Below are 27319 nucleotides of genomic sequence, written 5' to 3' on the forward strand. Positions count from 1 at the left end.
TCAACCGACGGAGATCAGTATTTCTTATTCAATTCTATTAAATATATATAAAGTACATCAAATCTAAGTGATTGATTGAAGAAAAAAGAATATAATATAACGTGAAATATTTAATTACATTAAATTCAACAACTCATCCATCATTCATTAGGGGAGTAGAAGAACAAGTAGAACTTTGATTCTTACGACAAGTCTGCGGTGTTTTTATATTTATTTTAAATTATTTTTATTGGTAGAGAAAACATAGATGGGAGACTACATACACGTTTATAGCAGGAAAACACGTGGACAAATCGAGTATCCAGTAATTTTCCTAAAGAGGAGGACGTGAGCCATGACGACACACAAGAGACTCAACTCCACGTCTCCGTCCGCCTTCTCTCTTATATCATCTCTCAACTCCTCGCCCTTCTCTCTAGGGTTCTCTCATATTCATCCGAGGTCTTTCGCTGTCTCAACGCAGCCTCGTACAATATGGAAACTTGCAAAACTATTAATGATAATGAAACGAAATTGACCCTCTTTTAATTATTTTCACATAAATTTTACGTTTTTCATTCTTCGGCTATACCACATTCACATTTTGGGTTCCTGAAGATTTGAAGTTTCCTGCATTTTCTTTTTTCAGGTTAGTCATCATTCACTGCCATCTTTTTTTCTTTTCCTGGGGTTACGGGGTGGGGGTGTTTAAAAATTAGAATAGATCGTCATTTCTAGTTTGGTTTTATTCATTCTTTTGGTCAAGTAATGAACCTTAAAAGTAAATTTATCTGTGGTTGCAAATTTCATTTCTGTAAATATCGTGAAAGCTCTCCGACCTAAAAAAAATTATCGTGAAAGCTTTCTTTTCTTCAACTTTCGACTGCCTTTGTCTTTTTTTTTTTTTTTTCTATTTTTCTTTTCTCTGCACTCTTGTGATCCCAGGGCAGTTTCTTCTTTGAGTTTGTAAGGGTATGGCTTTCTCAACAATAGCTTGTTATTTCATCAAAGCCTTTTTGTGTATAATCTGATATAAGGCACTTGCATGTGGCAGGTGTTGTTATTGTTGTCATCATCATGATACGTTTTCCTGGATTTTCTTTTTACTTGTAATTTTTGGTATTTGTGTCAGAAGTTTGAGACAATATCTGCTTGTCGATGCTTTAGAGAGTAATTGATTTTTCTTGTATTATGGACGATTGTATTATCTTGTTCAGATTTTGAAGAAAAGCAAAGAGAGAAGACAAAAAACATTATGGAGGACTTATGGAAGATGTTCTGTGGGAAATCTGGAAGTTCAGAGAGTGGTGGAAAGCCAGATGGTTCTTTTTTCGAGCTTTTGAGCCAACCATCTTGTGCGAACCACATCTTGATCATTTGTCTCGATTTCTTGCTTCTGCTCATGCTCTTATTTAACTTGATACAAAAATCAACATCTAAAACTTGTCAAATTCCACCTAGATTTCGAGGCTTTTCCTGCTTGCAGATTAGCTCTGCAATCTTCAATGGATGTCTTGGATTGGTGTACCTGTGCTTGGGCATATGGATTTTAGAAGAGAAGCTGAGGGAAACCCATACCGCTTTACCCTTGAACCGATGGTTTCTAGTGTTGTTTCAGGGGATTACATGGCTTTCTGTGGGTTTAACCATAAGCCTTAGAGGGAAACATCTTCCGAGGACGCCATCGCGGCTACTATCTGTTCTCGCATTTTTGTTTGCTGGAATTATATGTGTTTTATCCCTATATGCTGCCGTTTTAGGCAAAAGCATATCAGTTAAGGGAGGCTTAGATGTTCTGTCCTTTCCTGGGGCAATATTATTGCTCTTCTCTCTTTACAAGGGCCGTAATGAGGAAGAAATTGATGAAAGTGAAGCTGGCCTTTATGCCCCTTTAAATGGTCATGAGGCTAATGACGTTAGTAAAACTGATTTTGTTGTCCCAGTTACTCCATTCGCTAAAGCAGGTTTCTTCAGTGGCATGTCATTTTGGTGGTTGAATTCCCTGATGAAAAAGGGTAGAGAGAAAACTCTTGTGGATGATGATATGCCTAAGTTGCGGCAAGCAGACCGAGCGGAGAGCTGCTATTTGCTGTTCCTGGAGCAATTGAACAAGCAAAAACAAGCAGAATCATCCTCTCAACCCTCCCTGTTGTGGACAATCATATCATGCCACTGGAAAGAGATTCTAATTTCTGGTTTCTTTGCTTTGCTAAAGATAATTACGTTGTCGGCCGGTCCTTTGCTTCTTAATGCCTTCATTTTGGTTGCTGAAGGCAAAGGAAGTTTCAAATATGAAGGCTATATATTGGCCTTAACGCTTTTCATTTCAAAGAACTTAGAGTCCTTGTCCCAAAGGCAGTGGTATTTTAGGTCCAGGCTTATTGGTTTGAAAGTAAGGTCTTTGCTCACAGCTGCAGTCTATAAAAAGCAGTTAAGGTTATCTAATGCTGGTAGATTGATCCACACAGGTGGCGAGATAATGAACTATGTGACAGTAGATGCTTATCGAATTGGTGAGTTCCCCTTTTGGTTTCATCAGACATGGACTACAAGCCTCCAGCTTTGCTTCTCTCTTGTCATTCTCTTCAATGCTGTGGGGCTAGCAACAATCGCAGCTTTAGTGGTTATTATAATCACTGTCCTTTGCAACACTCCACTTGCTAAGTTACAGCATGAGTTTCAGTCTAAGCTTATGGTGGCACAAGATGAGAGATTGAGGGCTTGTACAGAATCTCTTGTTAACATGAAGGTGTTGAAATTATATGCCTGGGAAACCCATTTCAAGAATGTCATAGAAAATCTAAGGAAAGAGGAGTATAAATGGTTGTCAGCAGTTCAGTTGCGAAAAGCTTATAATGGGTTTCTCTTTTGGTCCTCCCCCGTTTTGGTATCTGCTGCTACCTTTGGTGCTTGTTATTTCCTCAAAATTCCTTTACATGCTAATAATGTCTTCACTTTTGTGGCAACTTTACGCCTCGTTCAAGATCCTATTAGAGCAATTCCTGATGTTATTGGAGTGGTCATTCAAGCAAATGTAGCCTTTTCACGTATTGTTAAATTTCTTGAGGCACCAGAATTGCAGAGTGGAAATGTTCGGCAAAGGCAAAAGCAAAAGCGAAACATGGAGAACCATGCAATTTCCATTAAGGGAGCCAATTTTTCATGGGAAGAGAATTCAGCAAAGCCCACACTCCGAAATGTAAATCTGGAGATTAGGCCTGGTGAAAAGGTGGCTGTGTGTGGAGAAGTTGGCTCAGGCAAATCAACACTTTTAGCAGCAATTCTTGGAGAAGTTCCAAATACCCAGGGAACTGTAAGCATTTCTGGCCTTTTCCTTTCTCCCGTATAACCATTTATAACTCAACATGTATTTCTATGCTCTTCCAACCCTTTAGTATTTTCGCTCTATAAAGCATGTATTTATTTCTGAATGCACCTCTTTGGTGAGCTAATGACGGTTCTTTGCTGATTAATGATCTTTTTTTTTTTTTTTTCTAATGTTTATCACCTACAGATTCAGGTTAGTGGGAGGATTGCCTATGTTTCACAAACAGCTTGGATTCAGACTGGAACAATACAAGAGAACATTTTATTTGGCTCTGCCTTAGATAGCCAACGATACCAAGACACACTTGAGAGATGTTCATTGGTAAAGGATCTCGAGTTGCTTCCATACGGTGATCATACAGAAATAGGGGAAAGAGGAGTAAATCTGAGTGGTGGTCAAAAGCAGCGAATTCAACTTGCTCGTGCTCTCTATCAGGATGCTGATATATATCTCTTGGATGATCCATTCAGTGCTGTTGATGCACACACTGCTACTAGCTTATTTAATGTAATCACAATTTCCTAACAGTAAGCAATATTCTTCACTTAGTTTATTAGTCTTGTATGAAAGCTAACTTAAATCTTGGCAGGAATATGTTATGGGAGCGCTTGCAAGGAAGGCCGTCTTACTTGTGACACATCAAGTTGATTTTCTGCCAGCATTTGATTCTGTTTTGGTCGGTAGTTTTTTATTAGGCATGGACTAAGATTTAGTCCTATGATCAAATTGTTGTTAGTGAATAATTATCTGAACAGAAAATTTCTTTTTGTTGACAGTTGATGTCAGATGGTGAAATTGTGCAAGCAGCTCCTTACCATCAGTTGTTAGCCTCAAGCCATGAATTTCAGGACCTTGTCAATGCTCACAAGGAGACAGCTGGTTCTGAAAGGCTTACTGAGATTGCTACCCCTCAGAAAAGAGGTTCCTCTGCTATGGAGATCAAGAAGACATGTGAAGAGAATCAACTTAAAGTATCCAAAGGAGATCAATTGATCAAACAAGAAGAGAGAGAAGTAGGGGACACTGGGTTGAAGCCTTATATTCAGTATCTGAATCAGAACAAAGGATACTTGTACTTCTCCCTTGCCGCTCTTAGTCACCTTACATTTGTGATTGGTCAGATATCACAGAATTCTTGGATGGCAGCCAATGTTGACAAGCCTAATGTCAGTCCATTGTGGTTGATAGCGGTCTACTTGATTATTGGAATTGTTTCAACACTGTTTTTGCTGAGTAGATCTCTTTCCACAGTCATTTTGGGTCTTGAATCATCCAAGTCCTTATTTTCACAGCTACTGAATTCCCTTTTTCGTGCACCCATGTCTTTCTATGACTCCACACCACTTGGAAGGATACTTAGTCGGGTAAAAACATCTCAAATAGAAAACTTTTGCTGCTTGAAGAGATATTATATGCAACTGAAATATGCGTTTATTATTTATCTTAGGTATCATCTGATCTGAGTATCGTTGATCTTGATGTTCCATTCGGTTTAATCTTTGCGGTTGGGGCTACCACAAATGCTTATGCCAATCTTGGAGTTCTTGCTGTTGTTACCTGGCAAGTCCTGTTTGTCTCCATACCAATGCTTTATCTGGCAATTCGTTTACAGGTAAGTTTTTGCCAGGTTCTTTCATACATAACATTCTACAACTGCAAGAGATTAATATATGATTATACAAATTGTCCATTTTCAAAATAGACAGTCACAGTAACTTTGGGTGCTGTGAGCTGATATAGCAGCACGAACACATGGAGTGTTAAAACTTTTCTTAATGTAAGCATTTCTAGGAGTTTTGCTGTAACAATGTGCATTATCCTGACAAGTAAAATTTTATATGCAGAGATATTATTTTTCCTCTGCAAAAGAGTTGATGAGGATCAATGGTACGACCAAATCTTTGGTGGCAAATCATTTAGCTGAATCTGTAGCAGGTGCTATGACAATAAGAGCTTTTGAGGAGGAGGAGCGATTCTTCGCAAAGAATCTTCAACTCATCGACACAAATGCTAGTCCTTTCTTCCACAGTTTTGCGGCAAATGAGTGGTTGATTCAAAGGTTGGAAACACTCAGCGCGACTGTTCTTGCCTCTGCAGCACTCTGCATGGTCTTGCTTCCTCCTGGAACTTTCAGCTCTGGTTAGCTCTCTCAACTAGAAATTTACCTTTCTCATCTGAATATGCTTCACTAATGAAAATGAATATATATATATATTAATAATCAGACACTTTTTGCATTGGTAGATTATGTCAAGTATTTTTATTATTGCAGGATTTATTGGAATGGCAATTTCTTATGGGCTTTCATTAAACATGTCCTTGGTTTTTTCAATTCAAAACCAATGCACCATAGCGAATTACATCATTTCTGTTGAAAGGCTTAATCAATACATGCATGTCCCAAGTGAAGCACCTGAGGTGATAGAAGATAACCGTCCTCCTCCAAATTGGCCAGCAATAGGTAGAGTGGATATCTGTGATTTGCAGGTAAAATTTTCTTTTCTTCTAGTTGCTGCATAATTTTACAATTGACATAGTTTAATGTACTGAGAAATTTTGACTTAAAACAGATCAGGTATAGGCCTGATACACCACTAGTTCTTCGAGGGATCAGTTGCACGTTTGTAGGAGGGCACAAGATTGGTATTGTCGGCCGTACTGGCAGCGGAAAGACTACACTTATCGGAGCTCTATTTCGTCTTGTGGAGCCAGCACGAGGAAAGATTATTGTAGATGGCATTGACATCTCAAAAATTGGCCTTCATGATCTCAGATCCCGTTTTGGAATAATACCTCAAGATCCTACTCTGTTCAACGGGACTGTGAGATACAATTTGGATCCCTTGTCTCAACATAGTGATCACGAGATATGGGAGGTACGTTTTACTTCCTTTTTACATGTTTTTGCTGTTAAATTGTGAAACAATTTTGCTCTTTGCTCCCATACTTATGAACGAAATTTTCTTTTTGTACATTTTCAAGGTTCTTGGGAAGTGCCAACTTCAAGAAGCTGTCCAGGAGAAAGAGCAGGGACTAGACTCCTTGGGTGAGTTTTTCAATACTAAATTACAGGGTATATATCCAGTCTTTGTTATAGTCATTATCAAATGATCAAGTGCCTGCAACGCAGTTGTGGAAGATGGATCCAATTGGAGCATGGGGCAAAGGCAATTGTTTTGCTTGGGGCGTGCACTTTTGAGGAGAAGTCGAATATTGGTGCTGGATGAAGCAACTGCATCAATTGACAATGCAACCGACTTGATCTTGCAAAAAACCATTCGGACTGAATTTGAAGATTGCACTGTGATCACAGTAGCTCACAGGATACCAACGGTGATGGATTGCACCATGGTTCTATCTATCAGTGATGGTGAGTTTTAAAATCTCTTGTATAATGAACGCACATATGGCTTGTGGAGAGAATAAATTTTAAAAAAGTTTTAATAATGTGTTTTTGCTGCATTGCAGGAAAACTAGTGGAGTATGATGAGCCAATGAAGCTAATGAAGAGAGAAAGTTCACTTTTCGGGCAGCTTGTGAAGGAATACTGGTCTCATTACCACTCTGCAGAATCACATTGAAGCTGAATCATTTTCAGTCTGGCTAGGCAGCAAAGTGGAAGGGATGAGGATGTTCAAACTGGGTAGTAGGATGTATGGTATTAGGGTTAAGAGGGCAACATATTGAAGAAGGAAAAGAAGTTCCTAACCAATGTGCAGCTGTATTTAAACATTTATAGTCATCTCTGCAAGGAAATTATTTCCTGATTTAGTGCAAGGAAATCATTAATTGCAATTGGTCATGGCTATGCTAATTTCATATTCCAACACAAAATATAACCGGAGTGCAGGAAAGCCCAGTACTGAGAGAGTGTAAGATGTACAATCTTAAGCCCAAATGATAAAGAAATCTACAGCTGGAACAACTATCCAAACATATAAAATTGACCTCGGTGGGAAATATTTGTTGCTCTTCGTGCCTACAAGGGGTATAAAACCAAGGAGAATATATGTGAGGTGATCGTTGTAGTCCTTTAAAGGTTGATGCTGATTGCATCATGTAAAACTGTTTCTGTTGGTCAAGGTATTCCATTTGACTAGGCAAGATTCTTCAAAAGTAAAAGTGATCCACTAATGAAAAGAGCAGCAAAAAATTCTTTACGATGAACGTTTACCCAGCAAAAAACTGTTTCTGTTATGCTAACCAAGTCAACCAGGATACTGAAATCTATAGCTAAGCTATTGCGCATTTGAGCGAAACAAACTGAACATTGAATAACCATCATTTGTGCTGAAGAGTGAAGACAATAGTATTCTACCACTGGAAAGATGCTCATTTTTGGGTTCTTTAACAGAGTGGATCTGTGGTCCATTTCCATTACTTGCTGTCACTATTTTGCAACCATAGTCTCCGCGGAGCGTGGTACGATACCACTGGAAAGCTATTCTGCTTTCTGGGTTTTTTTAAACTGAAGGGGATGCTGCATTCCATGCCCACTACTTGCACTGAGGCAAGTTTTGTCACCATCATCTCTACTGAGGACTATAGTATTATATCACTGAAAAGATACTCTCGTTTGCGGGTTCTTTACTGCACTAGATGCTGCAAACGCGTGGGAACTCGTGTCGATTGCTTGAAGTGGAAATGTAAAGGAAGATGCTTCCACATGGAATCGTTGAGATGTTTCCCTTACATTTCAGGAAAGTTGGTGGATTTGGATCCACCAAAGGCAGCGCAACCAGGACGACTCGTGTTATTTTGACTATCGTGGTGGTAGGCCATTTGCTCTCGGCTTGCAGCCTAAAAAGAAGGGTTCTTTACACGTCCCCATGGCACAGACACACCATCGCCATGGGTCTAGATGCTAAAGATGAAGAGTTAGAGTCCGCATTAGGTACAAAGATTGTAGATGCACGTAGTAGAAATTGAATCATTTATACTAATCTTAATCCGTAAGAGACCATATTTTAACATGAGATCCCAATAATAAAAGGCATGCTACCTTCTATTCCATCCAAAGAAAATTATAAAACTAGGGCCCGATTGATGTTACTAATGCTCAAAATTGAAGAAAGGAATTGCTCATGGGAGGAGTTAATGATTAAATATACTACATTATATAATAAATACTGCAATTCCTGGAGCCGAATTACTCCCATTAGTAGCTAAAACATACAATGGCAGGAATGATTTGTTTGTTCTCCTTAAGGTCCTCCAAGAATGGCATTTTCAATATCCTCCCTACTCAATGCATAACTAAATCTCCTCTCCACATCTTTTTCAAGGTTTCCTGGTCCGCTCTTCAAGTACCTGCATCACAAGATGTAAGTTAATATTGATGAGGTCAAAGAGGTATTTCCTATTTGTCTCCCAGTTGCAAATGAGCATTATATAAACTTAACAAAGTGAGAAAGTGCAACAAACCAATCTCATGAATCACGGTCTGGTTTTTAGGCTTGTCTGTTTTGTTAGTCTCCTTTGTTTCATCTGTCTCTTGTATCAAGGTTTTTCATATTTTTTCTCTTAGCATGCAAACACTTAGGTTCGATTTTTTTTTCTAGTTTGGTTTTGGGTTCTAGTGGTGTATGCCATACTAAGTTTTTCCTGATTTTTAATAATAATAATTTTTCTTTATCAAAAAAAAAAGTGTATGTTGATTTGAGTTCATTAGCTAAATATGCATTAGGTTAATTCTTAGCTTTTAGTCATGCTCTTGGTCAGTCAGTTTGCTTGTGATTTGACAATTTAAATAATTCACACATGTTTCACTTCTACAATGAAGCCCAATTGCATTTAGTACATTTGCTTAGTTAAATTCCATATTGCCATCAACCTTAACCACTAATGTGTGATCTAAAACCTAGACCAGAACTTCAGCACTAAGACTCCAGTAACGTGTGAGTGTAACTCACGCCTTCTCAGTCAACTTTGTGAATTGCCCTCGATCAACACCATTTCCCACATCTCTCAGATTCAAGCCAATCGCTAACCCCATCCCATCCCTTAACGTGTCAATAGTGTTAATGTTTGCACAGAGTCAAGATCCTTGTATTTGGTTCCCTTGTATGAACACATCATTTCTCAATACAATCGTATTTTCCCCAGTATTTAAGATGTATCTACCACGCAGTCAAACTTTTCACCCATCCACCTTCAAATCAATAGGAGAGATCTCTTCACTTATCAGATTCAGAACAATATAAAAAGTTGCTAATCAGGCTATTATCACATATTTCCCCAAATGTGTCAACATCCAAATGATCTCGTCATTTTAATCCTAACCTAAACTTATTTAAGATGATTGTGTTTTACACTGCGCAAATGCATACAACACCACCTCAATTTATAACTGACAAACACAGAAGCCCATGAAATACTTCATTGCAATAAAAGGGTTGACTAGAAGACTCAAAAAAAAATTTAAGTGGTATATCGGAAGGAAATATCAACAATTAGTGCAACAAATTATCAGGAATGAAGACTAACATACAATTCTATAAGAGGGCGCATTTGCAAGTCAAATTATTGAAAAACTACAAGACATGAATGAATGACAAGTATCATTATTTGTTATTTGCTGAATCAAATTAAAAGAAAAGCCTTTTTGCATAACCAAATAACTCAACAACGATAAACAAAAACCACACGAGATCTACCACAATGCCTAAATGTACATATATGTTTTTACCTTATAAATAGATCAGTTATATCAAGAGACAATTGGGCGTGCCACTCGGGCTTTTCAATAAACCAAACGGCACGGTCGTCCTTGCTTCGGTAAAACCCTAAATTCCTAAGCCAAGCCTCAATGCAAGGCAAGCTGTGAGAGTACAGAGGCTTTTTCTTGTCGGGAAGTTTCTTGAGCCACTCGTCTTCCGTGGATGATAATTCCTCCTCCGCCTCAGAGGATTTAGAGGAAACTACTGTTAGGGTTTTTCTCCGAGAGTGGCAGAGATGGTAGATACATGAAGGATATCTAGAAAGAGAGGAAGGGCATGAGAATGAAAAAAGAGAGAATCTCGAAGAGGATGAGTTATTTGTAGAACATAGGAAATGGGTAGCGGGAAATATAGAGGCAGAAATGGTCGACATATCGATTGGCCTTGCTAGGGCTTTATAGGTTCATTTAAATTCTTGTTCGTGGCGAATTGGGGAAGACGAATTGGACGATTTTGTTATCGATACAACTTGCGCAGCGGAGATTGATTCAAGCATTCATTATCTTCATTTTTGAGCTGGGATGTAACTCTATGGTGTGAGCAAGCATACGCTGTTTCCATCTAGTTTGGCACATGGCGAATTTCTATTGGTTGACAAAGGAGATGTTGAAAAGCCCGCCGCCATTTGACATTCCCGCGCTCTTCCGAAGATTTCGAATAAACGACACCGTATTGGCGATAACTTCCCCTTTCCCCTCGCACAAGTCATCTTCCAAGCTCTTCTGCAAAGGTGCAAATTACTAGTTTATTCTCTGTCTAAATCCACTTCACCACCTCGAGAACCCGAACCCAAACCTTACCTCTCTCCTTTCTACTGCTAAAACTCTTCTCTCTTTTCCTCCACTTTCCTCCTCTCTCTTCCCCTTCAAGATTTTTTTTTTCTTCCCTCTCTCGCTCCTCTCCTCTTCTCTTCTGAGCTTTCCGTTCCTTCGTTGTCTCTCTCCTTCGACCGCCCAAATTCCACCTTCGAGTCTCTCAGTCGGACCCTCTCTTCCCTTCTCTCTAAAATCGATGGAACTTCGATTTCGTCCCTTTCGCCTCAGGCGTTGCACCTTGTAGCTTCGATGGGTCAGCTTGTTATGAAACAGTACGACCCAAAAATTTAAATAACTTTACTGGTTATTATATACAATTTGAAATTCTTCCATCGAACCGGATACTTAATAGTTACTCATACCAGCTCCACCTTATTTTATATGTATAGTCCATTCAAACCTTTTGAGTATTGATTGCTATTACTTTTACTTCATCTTATACATATATTCCTTCTCTTATAAATATGCACAATTGATTTGATTTGGTATAGGTTTGATAACAATTAAAACAGGCTAATTTTAAATAATTTTTAAACTCATTTTTATATTTAAAATGATAAATCTAAATTCATCAAATTATTTAATAATTTTATAATAACTATTATATAAAATTTAGAATTGATATAATCCGCCAATACAATTTAGAATTGGTGGAATCACAGAATTCCAAACAAGTAATTCACTTTTACATGTTATGATTATGGGTATGATTACTCATTTGTTAAATTGAATTTAGTTTTTTATTTCCCCTTGTATTACGTCTTTAAAATGCTTGTCAGAGATTTTCATTTTGGAACCAATGGTTAAGTGCTTAAACATGCAACTCTCAGACTTACCCTTGCCGGCTACTGACACAGCTGCTAATGGTTGCACCTTTGTCCGCAATGGCACCAGGAGTTGCCAAAGCATGGAATTAAGGTGATGCTTTATCTTGGCAGCCGTGGGATTAGAAGCTACACCCTGGCCTCTCAAGCTGATGCAAGAAAAGTAGCAGACTATTAATTAATTTAGGTACTGCCCTTAATTCTGGACCTTTTGACTCTGTCTGGGTTCAATTCTGCAACTCTTGGAACCTATGGACCGCATTCATAGATGCAGGGAAAATAGTTCATTTTTGTAGATAGAACTTCCGCAATTGCAGGAGTAATAATTGTACGCCTTGCCTCTTGGGAAAAAATTTCATTCAACTGCTTCTTGTTCTAAAGCACAATATAACACTTGCGTGAACAATCAGGGAAAAAGAAAAGGCAAGCTAAACCACAAAGAATTTAACCAGCTAAGCTCTTCAAATCCATAGTGCTCGGGTAAAAACTCCATTCCGAGAAGCCATAATTGGCTCATTATCTTTCTTCTTCTACACTTTTCGGACCTGAATATTGTGTGTAGATTGGAACCGCCAGATTGGTTGTCTGCCACTCTGTACCAGTGCAACTTCCTCTCCTTCCTTTACCATTCCTTGATTCTGTACCAGTGAAACAGATAAGCTGATAAGGACACCTTGATTCCTAGATTATTACAAATATTTGAAGGACTTGTCATTCTAAAACTTACCTTGAGCACTGACAAGGCATTTGCGAAGGTTTCTTCGGCATCATCTGAAAACTGCATGTACACAGCACATACTCCTTGGTATAAAGCCAGTCTCTGTTGTATTCTCTTGCTGCATGGCCATTAGAATCATGTAACTAGTCATACTCTCCAACTGAAACACCTTTTCAACAGAAACCTTCCACAATTAAATTGACTGTAATCCTTTTCTCCCAATCTTTTATGGAAGAAACAACTATAGTTTCTTATACCGGCTCGTCTATACAGTTCCAAACTGGTGACGGATAAAGTTGGCAAATAATATATGGAAAATTTACTATTTAATCTCTGTGGTATGAAAACACTCATTAATTGATCCCTCAATTTTGAAAAATACATCAAAAGTTTGAAGTTTTAAAAAAACTACTAATTAATGATCAGAAAAAAAATATCTACTGATTAATCACCCCATATTGAAGGCATTTTAGACTTTCTACAATACTGAATGACTAAATTTAATGGATAAACTTTAAAAATGTTATGTTAATATATTTTTCAAAAACAGAGGGACTTATCATTAGGGACTAAATAGTAAGTTTCCATGAATATAATTACAAGCACAGAAATATCAAATTTCTAACAAAATAAGATGATTTTCATGCTGATAGTGAAGATAAATGAGATCATCCAAAGAACCATTTTTCATGCTTACAACCTAATAAGGTCCAGTAGCATGGTATCTTTAGCTAGGCAAGAAACAGAACTGAGCAGTGAAAATTTTGAAATTTAGGGACAAAAGGAACTCACTCATTTGTGAAGGCAAAAATAGTGCCAGAAGGTCGATAGTGGCTTAGTAATATAGCCATGAAGCCAGTCCTGGTGAAGACAACAATTGAAGTTCCAAGAGTGTTTGACATCATAGTTGCATGGTATGCAAACATCTCACTCATGTGATTCTACAGAAACAAGTTATCAACGTTCAGGATGACAATAAAATGGAACCTAAGAAATCACAATAGTGTCAGATAATAGTAGTCTTAATGTCAAGAACCTTGAACGCTTGACCAAGATTTGGTGGCATTACACCACCAGCTATGGTTGCTTCAGTTCGTAATGCAACAGTGTGCATAACTTTCACAGCTTTCAATGGGAATCTGCAATGACATGAAATTTTTTTAATACACAATTGCACTTCAAGTACAAGCACAACATAAGATCACTCACTTTCCATGAGCAGTTTCTCCAGAAAGCATTACTGCATCAGCACCCTCACGAACTGCAATGGCAATATCAGACACCTCTGCTCTGGTTGGAGTTGGATGAACAATCATGCTTTCTAGCATATTTGTCGCCACAATAACAGCCTTCCCCATGCTCCGGCACAATCTGATTATTTCTTCCTATAATTTGAATAGAAAGACACTCAACTTCAAGTTCATATTAATACAATTGCCACCAACAATGATCATATCACCACTCTTTAAGAAACAAAATCACCTGCAAAAGTGGGACCTCCTCAATGGGGAGCTCTGCCCCCAGGTCTCCTCTTGCAACCATTGCCTGTATAAGAAAATCACATGTTAGATTCAGCACAAGAATTACAAAAGATTTATATTGTTGAAGCTGATGTTGAGAAAAAAAATTTCTTAAACATATTAGTTAGATGGTATAAAAGAATTAGTTTACAATTAAATTTAATGCGTTTTAGTCAAAAACTCCAAAAAAACTAAACAACCTTTTTCAAACTTCTTTTTCTAACATCTAAAATGGTGTTTACCCCCCCCCCCCCTTTTGGCCTCCAACCTCAACTCCAAATGGACCCTTACAGTGCTCCATATCCATTCTAATCCAAAAATTCTTTTGATATCAACAATGGAGCTTAGTAGAAAGCATCTAAATAGGTTAGAAATGTTGAATTCTTGAAAACTCATAAAACAAAACTCATACATTCATATAGGTGACATGCATAAACACATCAAAAATATAACTCTGTAACATTATGACGCCTAGTTGATCCACAACAATGGGAGAAAGAAATCATTGTTGTTCCTTTTTCACTAAAATGAGGGTTTGAAACTAAGAAATCCTAAGGCATATACAAGTACACCAAGCTCAATATTAAAAAAAAATGTTTAAAAGATTAATACAGCTCAGGACTACATCCAAAAGTTTCAATCAACTCATTAGCAGCTAAAAGATGCTATCAAAGATTCAGTTGTTACCCCATCAGAAGCTGTGATTATCGAATGCAGATTTGGGATAGAATCTGCACTTTCAATCTTTACAATCACATGTATATCTGCATCGCAGCCTGCCAAGATACAAAGGAAAACATCATGCATGCCAAATTTAGCACTATTATCACACATGCAACTCAAATGAACTTGGTGAACACAAGACTCAATCCCATTTTACTTTGAAGGTAATTCTTCAATTCATGAACTACTTGTGCATCTTTAACAAACGAAACTGCATAGAAGTCAACTTTGTTCTCCACCCCAAATTTGATGTCATCCCAGTCCTTTTCTGCAGGGAAACATTGTAAAGAAGGAAGTTCATGTGCAGAAACATCTCCACCCTGGGGTGAAAAAGCTTCAGGGAATAAAAAAATGACATCAAAGCTAATTCAAGTTCCAACCAGTGATGGATGGCAGTGTTGCGCTTTTTCCTCTAACATTTAGATGGCGCCTAGACTTAAGTTCTCCTCCATCAACAACTTCACATTTCACAGAGTAATCTGTCTTGGACTTCACCAACAGAGACATCATACCACCTACACCATAGATCAAGAGTAAGAAAATCACATTATTCACAATAAAAATCTTCCTCTGTTTCTACAAGAAGAGGGGGAAAGAGAGGAATAGTTGAAAAGTAGATACATAACCTCTTTGAATTAAACTTATACTCAGCCTTGGTACTAAAATACCATTCCCCTATATAATTTTAAGACATCTAGATTTACAAAAAATCCCAAGCACAAGCTAAGAAGCTAAAGTTTCCTCAAGGATAGAAAAGATCACGTCACGTACCATCAACAAGAAGCATGTCACCAACTTCTACATCATTAACAAAATCATCATAGTTAACACTGACACAATCAGCAGTGCCCACCCCCCTACGAATTGTAAAAGTAAATTCCTGTCCAGGTGTTAACATGATTGGTTGAGGCAAGTCACCACTCCTAACTTCAGGACCCTGATAAAAAGAAAATTCAAATAAGCAAGATAAGTCCCAGTAAAGAAAAAGACACCGCATCATTTTGCAATTTGTTTCATGTGATTTCCAGTAGGGGCGTCAAATGGGTGGGTTTGATTGGGTATGGGATGGGTAAGGTGGTGCACATGATTTTAAGATAGCTGGAGATTGCCAGCCTGCATTTATATATATTAATCTTTTACCATTATGAGGCCATAGAACATACAGCAGCTTATTGCTTCTTTTAGTTGCCACATTCTCTTATCTAACAGTATGTATATAGACATGAGCTTGAATAGCTCCACAAACATAACCATAATACCATATAAAATGCATGCAGCTCTGATGCGTCCAAAGAACAGGCAAATTATAAGCAATAGTAATACAAGGTTCACAGCTCAAAAACTGGTGCCCACTAGTCACATTCTTTGACCGGCTAGAAATGATAAAGATATTCTGAGTAATGCTACTGGTAACTCATTTAAATAAATGAAGTTCCAAAATCCTGTTATATCCCCAAGTAAGCAAAACTTGTCTACAACAGCAAATCAGTACAGCAATTTAAAAATGAATCACGGAATTAATATGAAGTGAACCTGCCTTAGTGTCAAGCATGATTGCAATTACATTGTCTTTGGACTGTGCATTATATTCTTTAACCAAATCAATAACTTTCTGATGAGATGCATGGTCTCCATGAGACATATTCAATCGAGCGACATTCATTCCAGCCTCAGCCAGCTTCCATATCATCTCCCTTGTGTTTGTTGAAGGACCGATGGTGCAAACAATCTTTGTCTTGCGCCTAACTGTGGGCTTGGACCACACACCCACTGATGTGTCGCCTAAATGCTGTAAATGCAGAACTTGCTCTTCTCTCTGACAAAAAAAAAAGAAAAAAAAAATGGTAAGCTAATTCATGAGAGGCAGATACCCATGATTTCCTAACACTGAAACAATCATGACACAAGGAGCGCCATTGAGCATCTGTCACTCATGAATTAATTAGGTCCCAGCTGAACCAGAGGATTCTCTCGTTGCCAAATGACTACTAAAAATAAAACTAAAGGCTCAACATAATTATTTATTTTGCTCCGCGTACACAGCGAAGAAAGCAATTTTATCAGTTAATCTTATTATGCTTCCTTGGTTGCCAAAAGCAGATAATCGTAGAAATTCAAAATCTCAAGTTGTTAATGACACATATGCTGAACACAAACAGTACGAAGGATCAAGTGGTACAGATAATATGGACCTGCGGCACGTCCTCAGGCGAGACGGGAATAACCTGAGGCTCAGCACGCAAGGATCTATTAGCAGCCGCTATGTGAGTATTTCTTGGAGAGATCTTGAGGCCATTCTTCTCCCTCTTGCTCTCCTCGTTTGCTAATATTTTTGCAGCAAAACTTAAAGGCTTCAGCTTATCCACTCGTTGTTGTAGGGATCCAGAGTTAGGGCACAGCAACGAACCGTGAATCGATCTGGTGGCCACCACTTGAGCCATTGGGGAGAGAAAACTGAAATTTTCAGAGAGTATTGTTGATGGAAAGAAGTCTGCTTTTGAGGTAAAAAAGTGACAGGAACAGGGAGGCTGAGTTAAAGACGTTGAAGAAATCGCCGCTGGATTTGGCGAAAATGGCAAGAAGCGTAGTCGAAGGAAGAAGAGAGCGAGGGAGAGGGAACTTGGTTTGTATCGAAGAAATGCAAGGAATTTGGGTTTTTCTTTTGCGCTTTTATTTGAAAACAGTTGGGAATGTTGAGATTAATAATTGACCACCAAATGAAGCGGCAGCGTTTTTTGGAAGCACAGTTTCATTTCTTTCGATTGCATGGAAAACACATTCCTACCTAACTCGTCCCCTACTTCTTAACAGCTTGCTTAAAATTGATGGAAAAAAGAAGGTTAGGTTAAGCAAATCATATGCTATAAGTATTGAATTTCCAGTTATTGATTATTCGATTATTTTATAATATAAAAATATTTTCACCATGAAAATTTTGTGCTCACATCAGCACATGATTTTTTTTTTTTTTTGCTCTTTTAACAAAGTGAAAAGGGAAAAAAATAAGTATTTTTATAAATGTTATCTTTTCGGTCATAAATTATATATAAAAATAGATATATTTAATAAAAAAATATTTTTACTCATTTTATGTATAATCAATTGTTAAAAGTTAATATACATATGAATAGATATTTCTTGTAGACTCACAAAATAAATAGAATATACTTGTTTAGCGGTCAAGACTTCCTTTAATTATTATTTTATTTCCAGAATTCTTGGAGTGCAAATCTTACAATATTTTTGATGTATTATTGTGTATATGCACAATTTCTTTATTTACTTTGTTTTTATAATTAGTTTCACTATAGTTTGAGCTCAAAACCTCTCATGAAATTATCATTTATTTAAGAAGAGGTGTAGTATTGAAATATTTGGAGCTGTAAATAAAAAATATATAATCTGGAGAAATAACAGCTTGTTTGAAGTAAATGACACGGCTTCTTTGAAGTCTTACAATTTGATCAAGAAATTTCTTTTGAAATTTTATGATTTCGCAGGCCACAGGTTACCAGGAGAAATTTCATGTGGAAAAACGGGTCTTTTAACTTGTCAACTGTAATCTTCTTGACGTCTGGCGCTAGAAAGAATCACAATCTCTCGATTTATCAAGAATCGCCATCAGGTTAGTTGATTGTCACCTGATCAAACACGTATTAGCTTCTTGGTTCCAAGTCTGATAACTTAGTCAAGTCTACTCTACCATTTACGTAACATTGAGCTTCCTCCAGTTTCCCATATAATACTCCTTTTCTGCTTGGTGCTGTGGCTCACCATTTTACCTCCACTGCCTTTCGTCATGAGCATAACATATACAAGGTCCCTTCTTTTATTTGTTTTGCTTGTAGAGCACTTGCTCCCAGCTCTTGGATTCAACCAAGGAGCTGGAGATGGTCGTATTCATTGCATAGAGATCGAGAGACGAGCACTCCTCGAGATAAAACAAGACCTTGTAGACGACTATGGTCATCTCGATTCTTGGGGGAGTGAAGAGGGGAAGAGAGATTGTTGCGAATGGAGGGGGATCCAATGCAGCAACCAAACTGGTCACATCACTGTGCTTGATCTTCATGTTGCCGAGCTTGGTGATAGAAACAAGCCCTTGAGAGGTAAAATTAATCATTCATTGCTCAAATTGCAACATCTTCGCTATTTGGATTTCAGTGGAAATGATTTTCAGGGGACTTTGCTCCCTAATTTCAATGGCTCCCTCAGCAAATTAAGATACCTCAACATCTCCAATGTTGGTTTCACTGGAACCCTCTCATATCAGCTTAGGAACCTCTCAAGCTTGCAGTCTCTTGATCTCAGTGATAATCAATTGGACGGCATCATTCCATCTGCATTTCAGAACATGATTTCTCTTAAAAATCTTAATCTTTCCTTCAATACAATTGAAGGAACAATTCCAAACTTTTTTGGAAATTTCTGTAGTTTGCATACACTAGACCTTGCTGGGAACAATCTCACTGGACAGCTTCCTGCATTTTTAGAACATTTGTCCGGATGTGCAGAAAACTCATTGGAGATTCTAAACTTGAAAATGAATCAGCTTCATGGTTCATTGCCTGATATCACCAGATTTTCTTCCTTAAAGGAACTGTTTCTCTGTGAAAATCATCTGAATGGCTCCTTTCCAGAAAGATTCAGCCAACTTTCAGATCTTGTTGTCTTGGAAGTGGATCACAACCAACTGGCAGGATCATTACCTGATCTTACAATTTTTCCATCGTTGAAGAGGTTAAGCCTTTCGCACAATAGATTGAATGGGACTGTAACTGAAAGTCTTGGAGGCCTATCTAAGCTTGAGGTCTTGTATGCCAACCATAATTCTTTCCATGGTTTGATTACCGAAGCTCATTTTCAAAATCTATCCCAATTACAGGAATTGTTCTTGAATAAGAACCCTCTGGCTTTGAAATTCAACTCTGATTGGTCTCCTCCTTTTCAGTTGGATACAGTATGTCTTATGTCCTGCAATTTGGGGCCTTATTTCCCGAAATGGCTTCAAAATCAAAATAATTATACCAGTCTTGATATCTCTGATGCTGGAATTTCAGGTCCTGTTCCTGAGTGGTTTTGGAACCTATCTCCTAGAGTGCGTTTTCTAAATCTCTCTCACAACTTATTGAGTGGGATGGTGCCAGATTTATCCTCAAAATTTGTTGGTAGCCCAGGGATAGATCTGAATTCAAATCTTTTTGAAGGTCCTTTGCCGCTCCTTCCTTCCAATGCTTTATCCTTGAGTCTTTCTAAAAATAGATTTTTGGGCTCCATCTCTTCTATATGCAACTCCATAGGCAGGAAATTAAATTTTCTGGACCTCTCAGATAACTTATTATCTGGAGTCCTTGACGATGATTGTTTCATGAATGGACAACAACTGGTTGTCCTGAACTTGGCTGACAACAACTTTTCAGGAAAAATTCCAAACTCTGTGGGATCTCTATCAGAGCTCCAAACATTCAGTCTACGTAACAATAGCTTCTCTGGGGAAATAACTTTATCCTTCAGGAATTGTAGTCGGCTGAGATTTTTGGACCTTAGTCATAATAGGTTATCCGGGAAAATACCTGCATGGATCGGGGAAAGCCAGCGTGATTTGATCTTTTTCAGTTTACAGTCTAATGCGTTTCATGGAAGCATACCGGTTCAATTGTGTTGGTTGCAGAATATTTTGTTGTTGGACCTCTCCATAAACAATATTTCAGGAACCATTCCTCGTTGCCTCAAGAATTTCACCCACATGTCGAGAAAACAAGGAGACAACAACTATAACTTTTATGATTACAATTTTTCTGCATCTTCTGGAGAAGATGGCGGTTTTCAAGCGAAATATGCGGATAGCGCCTTAATTGGATGGAAAGGAAGAACATATAGATATGACAAAAATCTTCAACTTTTGAGGATCATTAATCTTGCGGAAAACAAATTATCAGGGAAAATTCCAGGGGAAATAACAAGTCTTCAAGCTCTGGTTGGATTTAACTTATCAAGAAATGATTTGAGTGGAAGAATTCCTCTAGAGATTGGAAAATTGAAGCAGTTACAGTGGCTTGATTTATCCAGAAATCGCTTATCAGGAGTAATTCCTGATGGCATGGCTAAGTTGTACTTTTTGAGTTACATGGACCTTTCCTATAACAACTTGTCAGGGAGAATTCCAACGAGCACTCAGCTTCAGAGCTTTGATGCTTCTACTTTTTCCGGTAATTCGAACATCTGTGGGCCACCCGTGATCCAAAAATGTCCTGGAGATGAGAGGCCTCAGGTTGGACCAACAAATGATGATAGACAAGACAACGAAGAAAACGATGACGACTTCAGAAAATGGTTTTTAGCTGGTTTGGCTTCTGGATTCAGTGTTAGCTTTGTGGGGATTTTAGGCATTTTAGTGCAGAGGCCTCCTTGGAGACGTGCTTTTTTTTAGTCGTGTTCCTTCGCAGGCCCAATGTTCAGAATACAAATTTCACTATTACTTTCCCAGGATTGCTTTGGTGGACACTTTGGGCTTACAGCCTACGGCTGGATTGCGTCTAAGGGCAGACCAATAAATTTTTTTTCAATTTCGTGTATTTCCGCTATCTTCAATTTGAATGAGAATAATGCTAGCTTTAGCAATTAGCGTTAAGAATGGATCTTGAAGAAAGTTCATCAATATTTTATAAAAAAATAATTAATTAGTCAACTTCTCCAATGAGAGCAACCGCTCAGAGAAAAGACATCTAAACAGTTGTTTTCTTCTCGCACCACTACCACAAATAACATCAATTACATGATAATACAAATACAAGCAATTGAATAAATTAAATTACAACACATTCACCCTCACCCCAAAAAGTAAAAGAAAAAAAATAAAAAACAGAACTCACTCACCTTTAAAAGGGGAAGGGGGTACAGAAGCCCGTTCCAGGATCCATTTTGATAATCAAAACTTTTTCCAACCACAATAAGGTTCTGTAAAAACCAACTGACAGAGAAAATAATCAACTGAAAACATAAAAATAGGGCATCGTCTCATGATAATGATGTTACTCGAACTGAGTTATCAGCTGAACCAGTCAAGAAAATGGGCAAAGTCGGGTGCCAATCTACCGTTGTTATAGCTGCGTTGTGTGGAAGAGTTCTCCAGCCATTCATATGTCCTCGAACCTGAGCCCAGATAAAAAAGCAAGAAAGTTCAATTATCACACAACCCCAACTGAACCAGGTATACATATTTAGCAACTAGACAACAATGTTCCACCAATACGTTCAGTTTGGCAACAGATCAGGTATTATATTATGGTTCATCGATTGAAGAGTCAGGACCAACATTTCGGTACACAAGCCACAATCGTTGCCATAATGTGGATTGGAAACAAAGTCAAGAAGAGTGGGAAAGAGAGATATTCACCTGATATATGGGTGCTCTTAGTGTCTCTGATGTCACCAATAGTCTCCTCCCATTTGCATCCAAACCCATTTCATGTCTATGATACCTTGAGGTCTCAGGGACACAGAACCTACAGAATTGCATTAACTTAGGAGTCCCTTCCATAACTCATAACTAAAAAACACTCATATGTAGTTATAGCCAAATAAACATGCAACACAGCATCAAATGTTAATACAATCATCTACACAACCACTAATCACCCAGCCATTCAATATAGAATTTTTGACATTTAAGGTGCAGGTTGGGCAAATCCAAGACTAAGTCTCAATCAAGGATGTCTAAATGTAGACAGAAAAATCTTTAGTAGCAATTGTCTTAAATGATTAAACAGTAACTGATATGCTTAAATATGTATTGCATTAGGTTTTCTTACTATCATATGTCCAAAATAATTTGTTATTAAGGCATTTTTCAATCCTTTTTCTTTTTGTCTTGGTTAAACTTGCTACAATAATTGTATTATTCCATCACCACAATCATCAATGTTGAGATCAAAACTCAAAACCATCATTCAACACAGTAGCAATGCAAATATAGTATAAAATGCATATGAAAGGATTATTAATTCTCAAGCCCTATGGAACCAAATATGCTTGTCAGGATCAGAAGCCTAGCCAGCTAGCTCCTAGATGTATCAATAGTGATTACATGGCAAGCAAAAGAGAAAGTACCTGCTACAACTCCTTGACCAAAGGACATGACCTTGGTTTTGCAAGCTCCATTCAAAAATCTGACCACCAAATAATCATAATTAAAATCAACGTTTTTCAACAAGAGAAAAGATGCGGACCCAAAATTAATAACATCAAAAACCAATAACTAAAATAATATCTAGCCCCAGCGTATAAATAGCATGGTAAACAACTTGTCAAAATTTCAAGCTCAAAATGATAACCTGATATCACAATTACCTTCCCATCTGAACCCAAGCTGAAAATGCTAGTCTCATCTGGCCCAAAAAGAATAGAGTTTATTGCAGAATCATGTGCAGGCCACCCAGTAATTTGTAGACCAGCAGACATGTCTTTGGCTGGTTAAGGTGCAGCATGAATATATATCTATTTGCACGTCTGCATACAACCTCAACTATGCATAAACAAGGAACCCGTTTCTTTAGCTAAAAGACTGGGTCACTACTTCAAGTAGAAGGATAAAATAGTAGTTAGGGGGTGGGAACCTCAGATTCATAATTAGATCATTAACCCCTTAACTAGAATAAACATTAAATATTACCAATCCCTAGGATTATTAAAGGATACCAAACATGTGGATCATTCCATCAGTTGCAGCAGCTGCTAAAATTTTCCCATTGTGATTGAAGCATAGGGAAGTAATTGCAGGTGGATCCTCACCAAGAGGAAGAACTGTCTTCATTGAATTTGAAATTCATTAAGGAAAAAGTAGATGATGTGCAACTCACTCCAATACAATGGTCTGAAATAAACCAACACATACCATAGCTCTCCATGTCTTCATGTTCCACACAGTTAAGGAAGCAAATCCCAAACTATCAAGATAAGTTGCACCCTGCCTGCAAGGAAACCAGCTCCTACTGATATCTACCAACAAATATGTATATGCAGGGAGAAGGGAAAAGAGAAATCTCCGACTAATATCTACCAACTTCTAAGAAATGAATATAGATACTCTATTAATGCATAACATTGGTTTCAACGTTTAAAGACTCGTTTGACAATGAAAGGTTAAAGAAGTTACCTTCTGGATGCAGCTGCAGAAACAAAAACTGGTTCTACAGGACTGCACTTTAGATCCAAGACACTGCATAGAACAAGCATAGTAAGAGCAAGAACAAAGGAGAAAAAGATTGCAGAAACATATGTTCTAAATGCGTACCTGGGAAACACTTCACTAGTATTGAGATCACAAACAACTCGCTTTGCATCAACATTCCATGCTTTAATACCCCCATCAGCAGTGCCTATAAGAAGCTTTTGACCATACGAAAAAATAACTTAACAGGAAGAATCATCAATCCTATATAGTCAAGTGATTATCTATCAAATGGTACAGATATACATTTTAGTAGAAAGTGACATAATACATACCAAGCGGTCAGATTTACACTCCCAATCAAGAGACATTATCTCTGTCCCACAATATATTGTTGCATTTCTAGATGTCGGAGTAGATGAATCATATGTCCATATCCTTTATCAAAACATAAATGGAGAGAGAAGGAAAAATTCAATTGGAAGTTGCAAACAATCAAGCAGTTAAAAAACAACTAAAAACCAAAATGACCAAGTCTAGCATCTAAATTTTTATATCAAACTATTCTTGTAATAAATACCTGACAGTTCCATCAACAGAAGCACTAGCTATATTGTTCCCAGAAGCAGAAAATCGACATCTACTTATTGGACTTGTATGGCCCAGAAATGTCTCCTAAAAAGACAAGGTTTTCCTAAAATTACAAGAGTAATGAAGAATGAACGAGCAGAATCATGTTTTCACAAGTAATTTCACCTGGAAGTCTACTTTCACTTCAGGGAATTCTTCTTCAGCCAGCATTTCCCTGCCATCATCTGTGACATAAGATTCAATCATTACTTAACTAGCAGGAAGTTCAAATATGAGGGGTCACCTTACTAACTATGAAGGGGAAAAAGAAATGCGGAGCAAAGACAACATATCGTTGTTGAGAACATTCTACTTTCAATGAAACCAATTACATCTTCTCACAAGAATTATAAATACCTATTATGCATATCATTCAGAGATTAGAGAACCAACTAGTTTAATCACACACCAATAATTACATTAATCAAGCTCTGTCTAATTTGTCAACTCACTAAGCACACTAACATCACAGTTGCTCATCTTTCCACTCATGCAACTCCAAATCCTCATCCTTGTTATGCCCCCAGAACACCAGCTGGTCTTATCATTTATCAAACACAACAACTCTACCAGGTTCAAATTGCAGTGATATAGAACTATTGCCATATATTTAATTCATTAGGAGATCATATACAGAATAAATACCTACCATTGTAAGCGGTACCATGGATCATTTGAATGGCATCATTGGCTATGATATGTTCAATGTCAATTCTTGCTATAGAACTTGAACCATTGGCAGGTCCACCAATGGCCCTTTCTTGAGGCTGCTCAGTTTCACTTATACTAGGGGTAGCAGAAATGCAAGTTTCCACAGTCATAAGATTTTCTTCATGCGCAGCACTTAATGGAGTTGAATTATTGCCTTGTCCCACATTTGAATCCAGTGTAGATGCAGCATTGCTTCCATTACTGAAACACAAATAGCAGCAACTCTCATGATGACAGTGCAATAATAAAACATCAAGCTCTCAGTCTTGGAAGAAACAGATTCTTCCTACCTCCTTAACCAGCATAACTGAGCCTCTTTTTCCTCTAATAAAACCCGAAGTTGAGATAGCTTCACGTTAAGTTGTTTGATGTCCTTCTTGAGATTGTTGATTGTGTTCTTTTCTGAACTGATCTTCAACAGGGCAGGGATGCGTGATTTAGTTAAGCACAAACTCTTTTGAATCAATTAGCAATAAAAATTTCTCACATCCAATAGGATAGTCTTAGCGTTCTTCCATAAAAGATTTTTAGGAGCAATAAATGCATAGCTGTTGCAAGTTGCAACAAACTAAACAAATTTATGAAGCGTAGTAAAAAAAAAAGTCAAAAGGATATGAGTACCGCTGAAGATCACACTGAAAAAATTCCTCACAGAAAGGCGCAATGCTTCATACCATTCCTTAGAGAAATAAATGCGAAACTGAGGATCCAAGCTAGGGTTCTTCAAATATGGAATAGCTACAGGGCACACCCAATTTTATAATCAAATTGGAAAAGGTGTAAAGGCATACCCAATTATATGATCAAATTGGAACAGGTGTATCTGCACAAAAATAAAAATTTAAACGAGAGAAAACGCACCAAACCACGGCGTCCAATCACCGCCTCTTTGCAGCAAATCATTTCCATTCATTCCAAAAAATTCCACCACTTTATCTTTCCTTCCTGATTGCACCGCGCAAACGATATAGTAACGAAGAATAGAAACCTCCAACTTTGATAAAGTAGAAAAAAGTGCAGCCTCAGATACCAAAGAAAAACACTGCTTGAAGAAACTAAGCAGACCAACTAGTTTCTCTGCTTGAAATTTAGGAATGTATATTGAGAATATTAAGTCTAATATCTTATCTACTTGAAACCCCTTGCCAATATCCGTGGACAATTCCATCTCAAAAACTTGTAGAGTATTAGTAAACCCTCTAAAAACTAGAAATTCTCTCACCAGCTCCTCCGCGTACTGCATATTCTCCATTTCAAAGACCTAAAGAGATGGATAATCAGAATGAAATCTAGGGTTTTTGGCTATTAGATTAGGGGAACGAATAAAGAAATCGATAGAAATAATAAGGTAATTGCTCAATTGTACCTTGAATTGAATCGGGTCTTTGGAGGAAGCCACCGATTGATTTGAGGATTTGTCTTTGTCCGCGGTGGTGATGGGTAAATGACCTTTGGCGCATTTTTTTATTAAAAAAATTATCATCAGGATTTTCTGTAATTTATCAAACTTAACTTTTATTTTTATATTTTTAGAAACAATGAATACGTTAGTCTTTATAAAAAAATATTTCTGATATTTATATCATTTAATTTAAAATTTTTTTAATTATTTATTTTCTAATAAATTAATTAACATTTTTTATCTAAAATTTAAAATATAAAAAAAAACATAACAATACACCATTCTATTCCTTTAAAACTATGAAAATAATTGAAATTTAATCCGTATACTATATTTTTAAACCACAATATAGTATTTATCTAACGGATTTTGATTTATTGTGAAATTAAAATATATTTTATCTAACTTTTTAATTATTTATTTATATTCTAATAATAATGACAGTATTTAAATTTTCAAATAGCAAAAGATCTAGAGAGCTCCAGCAACTTGTTTTCCTGATCCAATTAGTCCGGTCATGTCAATATTGATATGGCCAACCAAGAAAATTACCTATTGAATTGTACAGGTGCGGGGACCATTTATAATTAAGTCGCTTTAACTATAGGTAAGATATTCAATCATCTCTTTATTTATTTATTTATTTTTAAACAAGTGATATATTGTTTAACAACTACACAAATTTTCAATTTTACTGACATCAACAAGTTTGAAATAAATTTAAACGTAAATTTTTAACTTTTTAAAAATTAAATTAAAATTTTTTAAATTTTCATAAAAG

At 37.2% G+C, this 27319-nt stretch overlaps 5 protein-coding genes across 9 annotated transcripts; 2 read left to right on the plus strand and 3 right to left on the minus strand.

The window, feature by feature from the left end:
- Positions 1-375: 375 nt before the first annotated feature.
- On the plus strand, positions 376-7102 carry LOC110600113 (ABC transporter C family member 10). Of its 2 annotated transcripts, XM_021736854.2 has the most exons (12): positions 376-628; positions 1197-3292; positions 3494-3814; positions 3897-3983; positions 4084-4671; positions 4755-4919; positions 5152-5446; positions 5580-5794; positions 5878-6183; positions 6290-6353; positions 6438-6677; positions 6776-7102. In XM_021736854.2, exons 2-12 carry the CDS (start codon positions 1235-1237, stop codon positions 6886-6888), a joined length of 4452 nt encoding a protein of 1483 aa, XP_021592546.1. In that variant the 5' UTR covers positions 376-628; positions 1197-1234; the 3' UTR covers positions 6889-7102. The 2 variants fall into 2 exon arrangements, with proteins under 2 accessions (XP_021592546.1, XP_043806188.1); XM_043950253.1 differs by lacking the exon at positions 376-628 and having other exon boundaries at positions 1172-3292.
- A 1248-nt stretch (positions 7103-8350) lies between these two features.
- On the minus strand, positions 8351-11087 carry LOC110600114. Its single transcript, XM_021736855.2, has 2 exons — positions 9996-11087; positions 8351-8617 (listed from the first exon to the last, which is right to left on the minus strand). The coding sequence occupies exons 1-2, from the start codon at positions 10397-10399 to the stop codon at positions 8512-8514; spliced, it is 510 nt and encodes a 169-aa protein (XP_021592547.1). The 5' UTR covers positions 10400-11087; the 3' UTR covers positions 8351-8511.
- Positions 11088-12007: 920 nt separating this feature from the next.
- Positions 12008-17315, minus strand: LOC110600200 (plastidial pyruvate kinase 2). Its single transcript, XM_021736994.2, has 12 exons — positions 16819-17315; positions 16164-16442; positions 15398-15563; positions 15007-15141; positions 14784-14894; positions 14591-14679; positions 13866-13928; positions 13593-13768; positions 13420-13522; positions 13176-13324; positions 12393-12501; positions 12008-12303 (listed from the first exon to the last, which is right to left on the minus strand). The coding sequence occupies exons 1-12, from the start codon at positions 17065-17067 to the stop codon at positions 12196-12198; spliced, it is 1737 nt and encodes a 578-aa protein (XP_021592686.1). The 5' UTR covers positions 17068-17315; the 3' UTR covers positions 12008-12195.
- A 1110-nt stretch (positions 17316-18425) lies between these two features.
- On the plus strand, positions 18426-21056 carry LOC110599768 (receptor-like protein EIX2). The gene has a single exon (XM_021736337.1). It carries the CDS (start codon positions 18426-18428, stop codon positions 21054-21056), a length of 2631 nt encoding a protein of 876 aa, XP_021592029.1.
- A 210-nt stretch (positions 21057-21266) lies between these two features.
- Positions 21267-26649, minus strand: LOC110600095 (WD repeat-containing protein 91 homolog). 4 transcript variants are annotated; one of them, XM_021736819.2, is made up of 17 exons: positions 26503-26649; positions 25998-26397; positions 25752-25874; positions 25427-25568; positions 25075-25337; positions 24552-24610; positions 24376-24470; positions 24131-24233; positions 23919-24013; positions 23781-23843; positions 23520-23595; positions 23324-23432; positions 22976-23088; positions 22736-22794; positions 22023-22131; positions 21722-21778; positions 21267-21583 (listed from the first exon to the last, which is right to left on the minus strand). In XM_021736819.2, the coding sequence occupies exons 1-17, from the start codon at positions 26617-26619 to the stop codon at positions 21455-21457; spliced, it is 2112 nt and encodes a 703-aa protein (XP_021592511.1). In that variant the 5' UTR covers positions 26620-26649; the 3' UTR covers positions 21267-21454. The 4 variants fall into 4 exon arrangements, 3 of the variants coding, with proteins under 3 accessions (XP_021592511.1, XP_021592512.1, XP_021592510.1); XM_021736820.2 differs by having other exon boundaries at positions 21267-21778; XM_021736818.2 differs by having other exon boundaries at positions 21267-21778; positions 23781-24013.
- Positions 26650-27319: the final 670 nt, after the last annotated feature.

Source organism: Manihot esculenta, chromosome 14 (genome assembly GCF_001659605.2).
Source record: "Manihot esculenta cultivar AM560-2 chromosome 14, M.esculenta_v8, whole genome shotgun sequence".
NCBI lineage: Eukaryota > Viridiplantae > Streptophyta > Magnoliopsida > Malpighiales > Euphorbiaceae > Manihot > Manihot esculenta.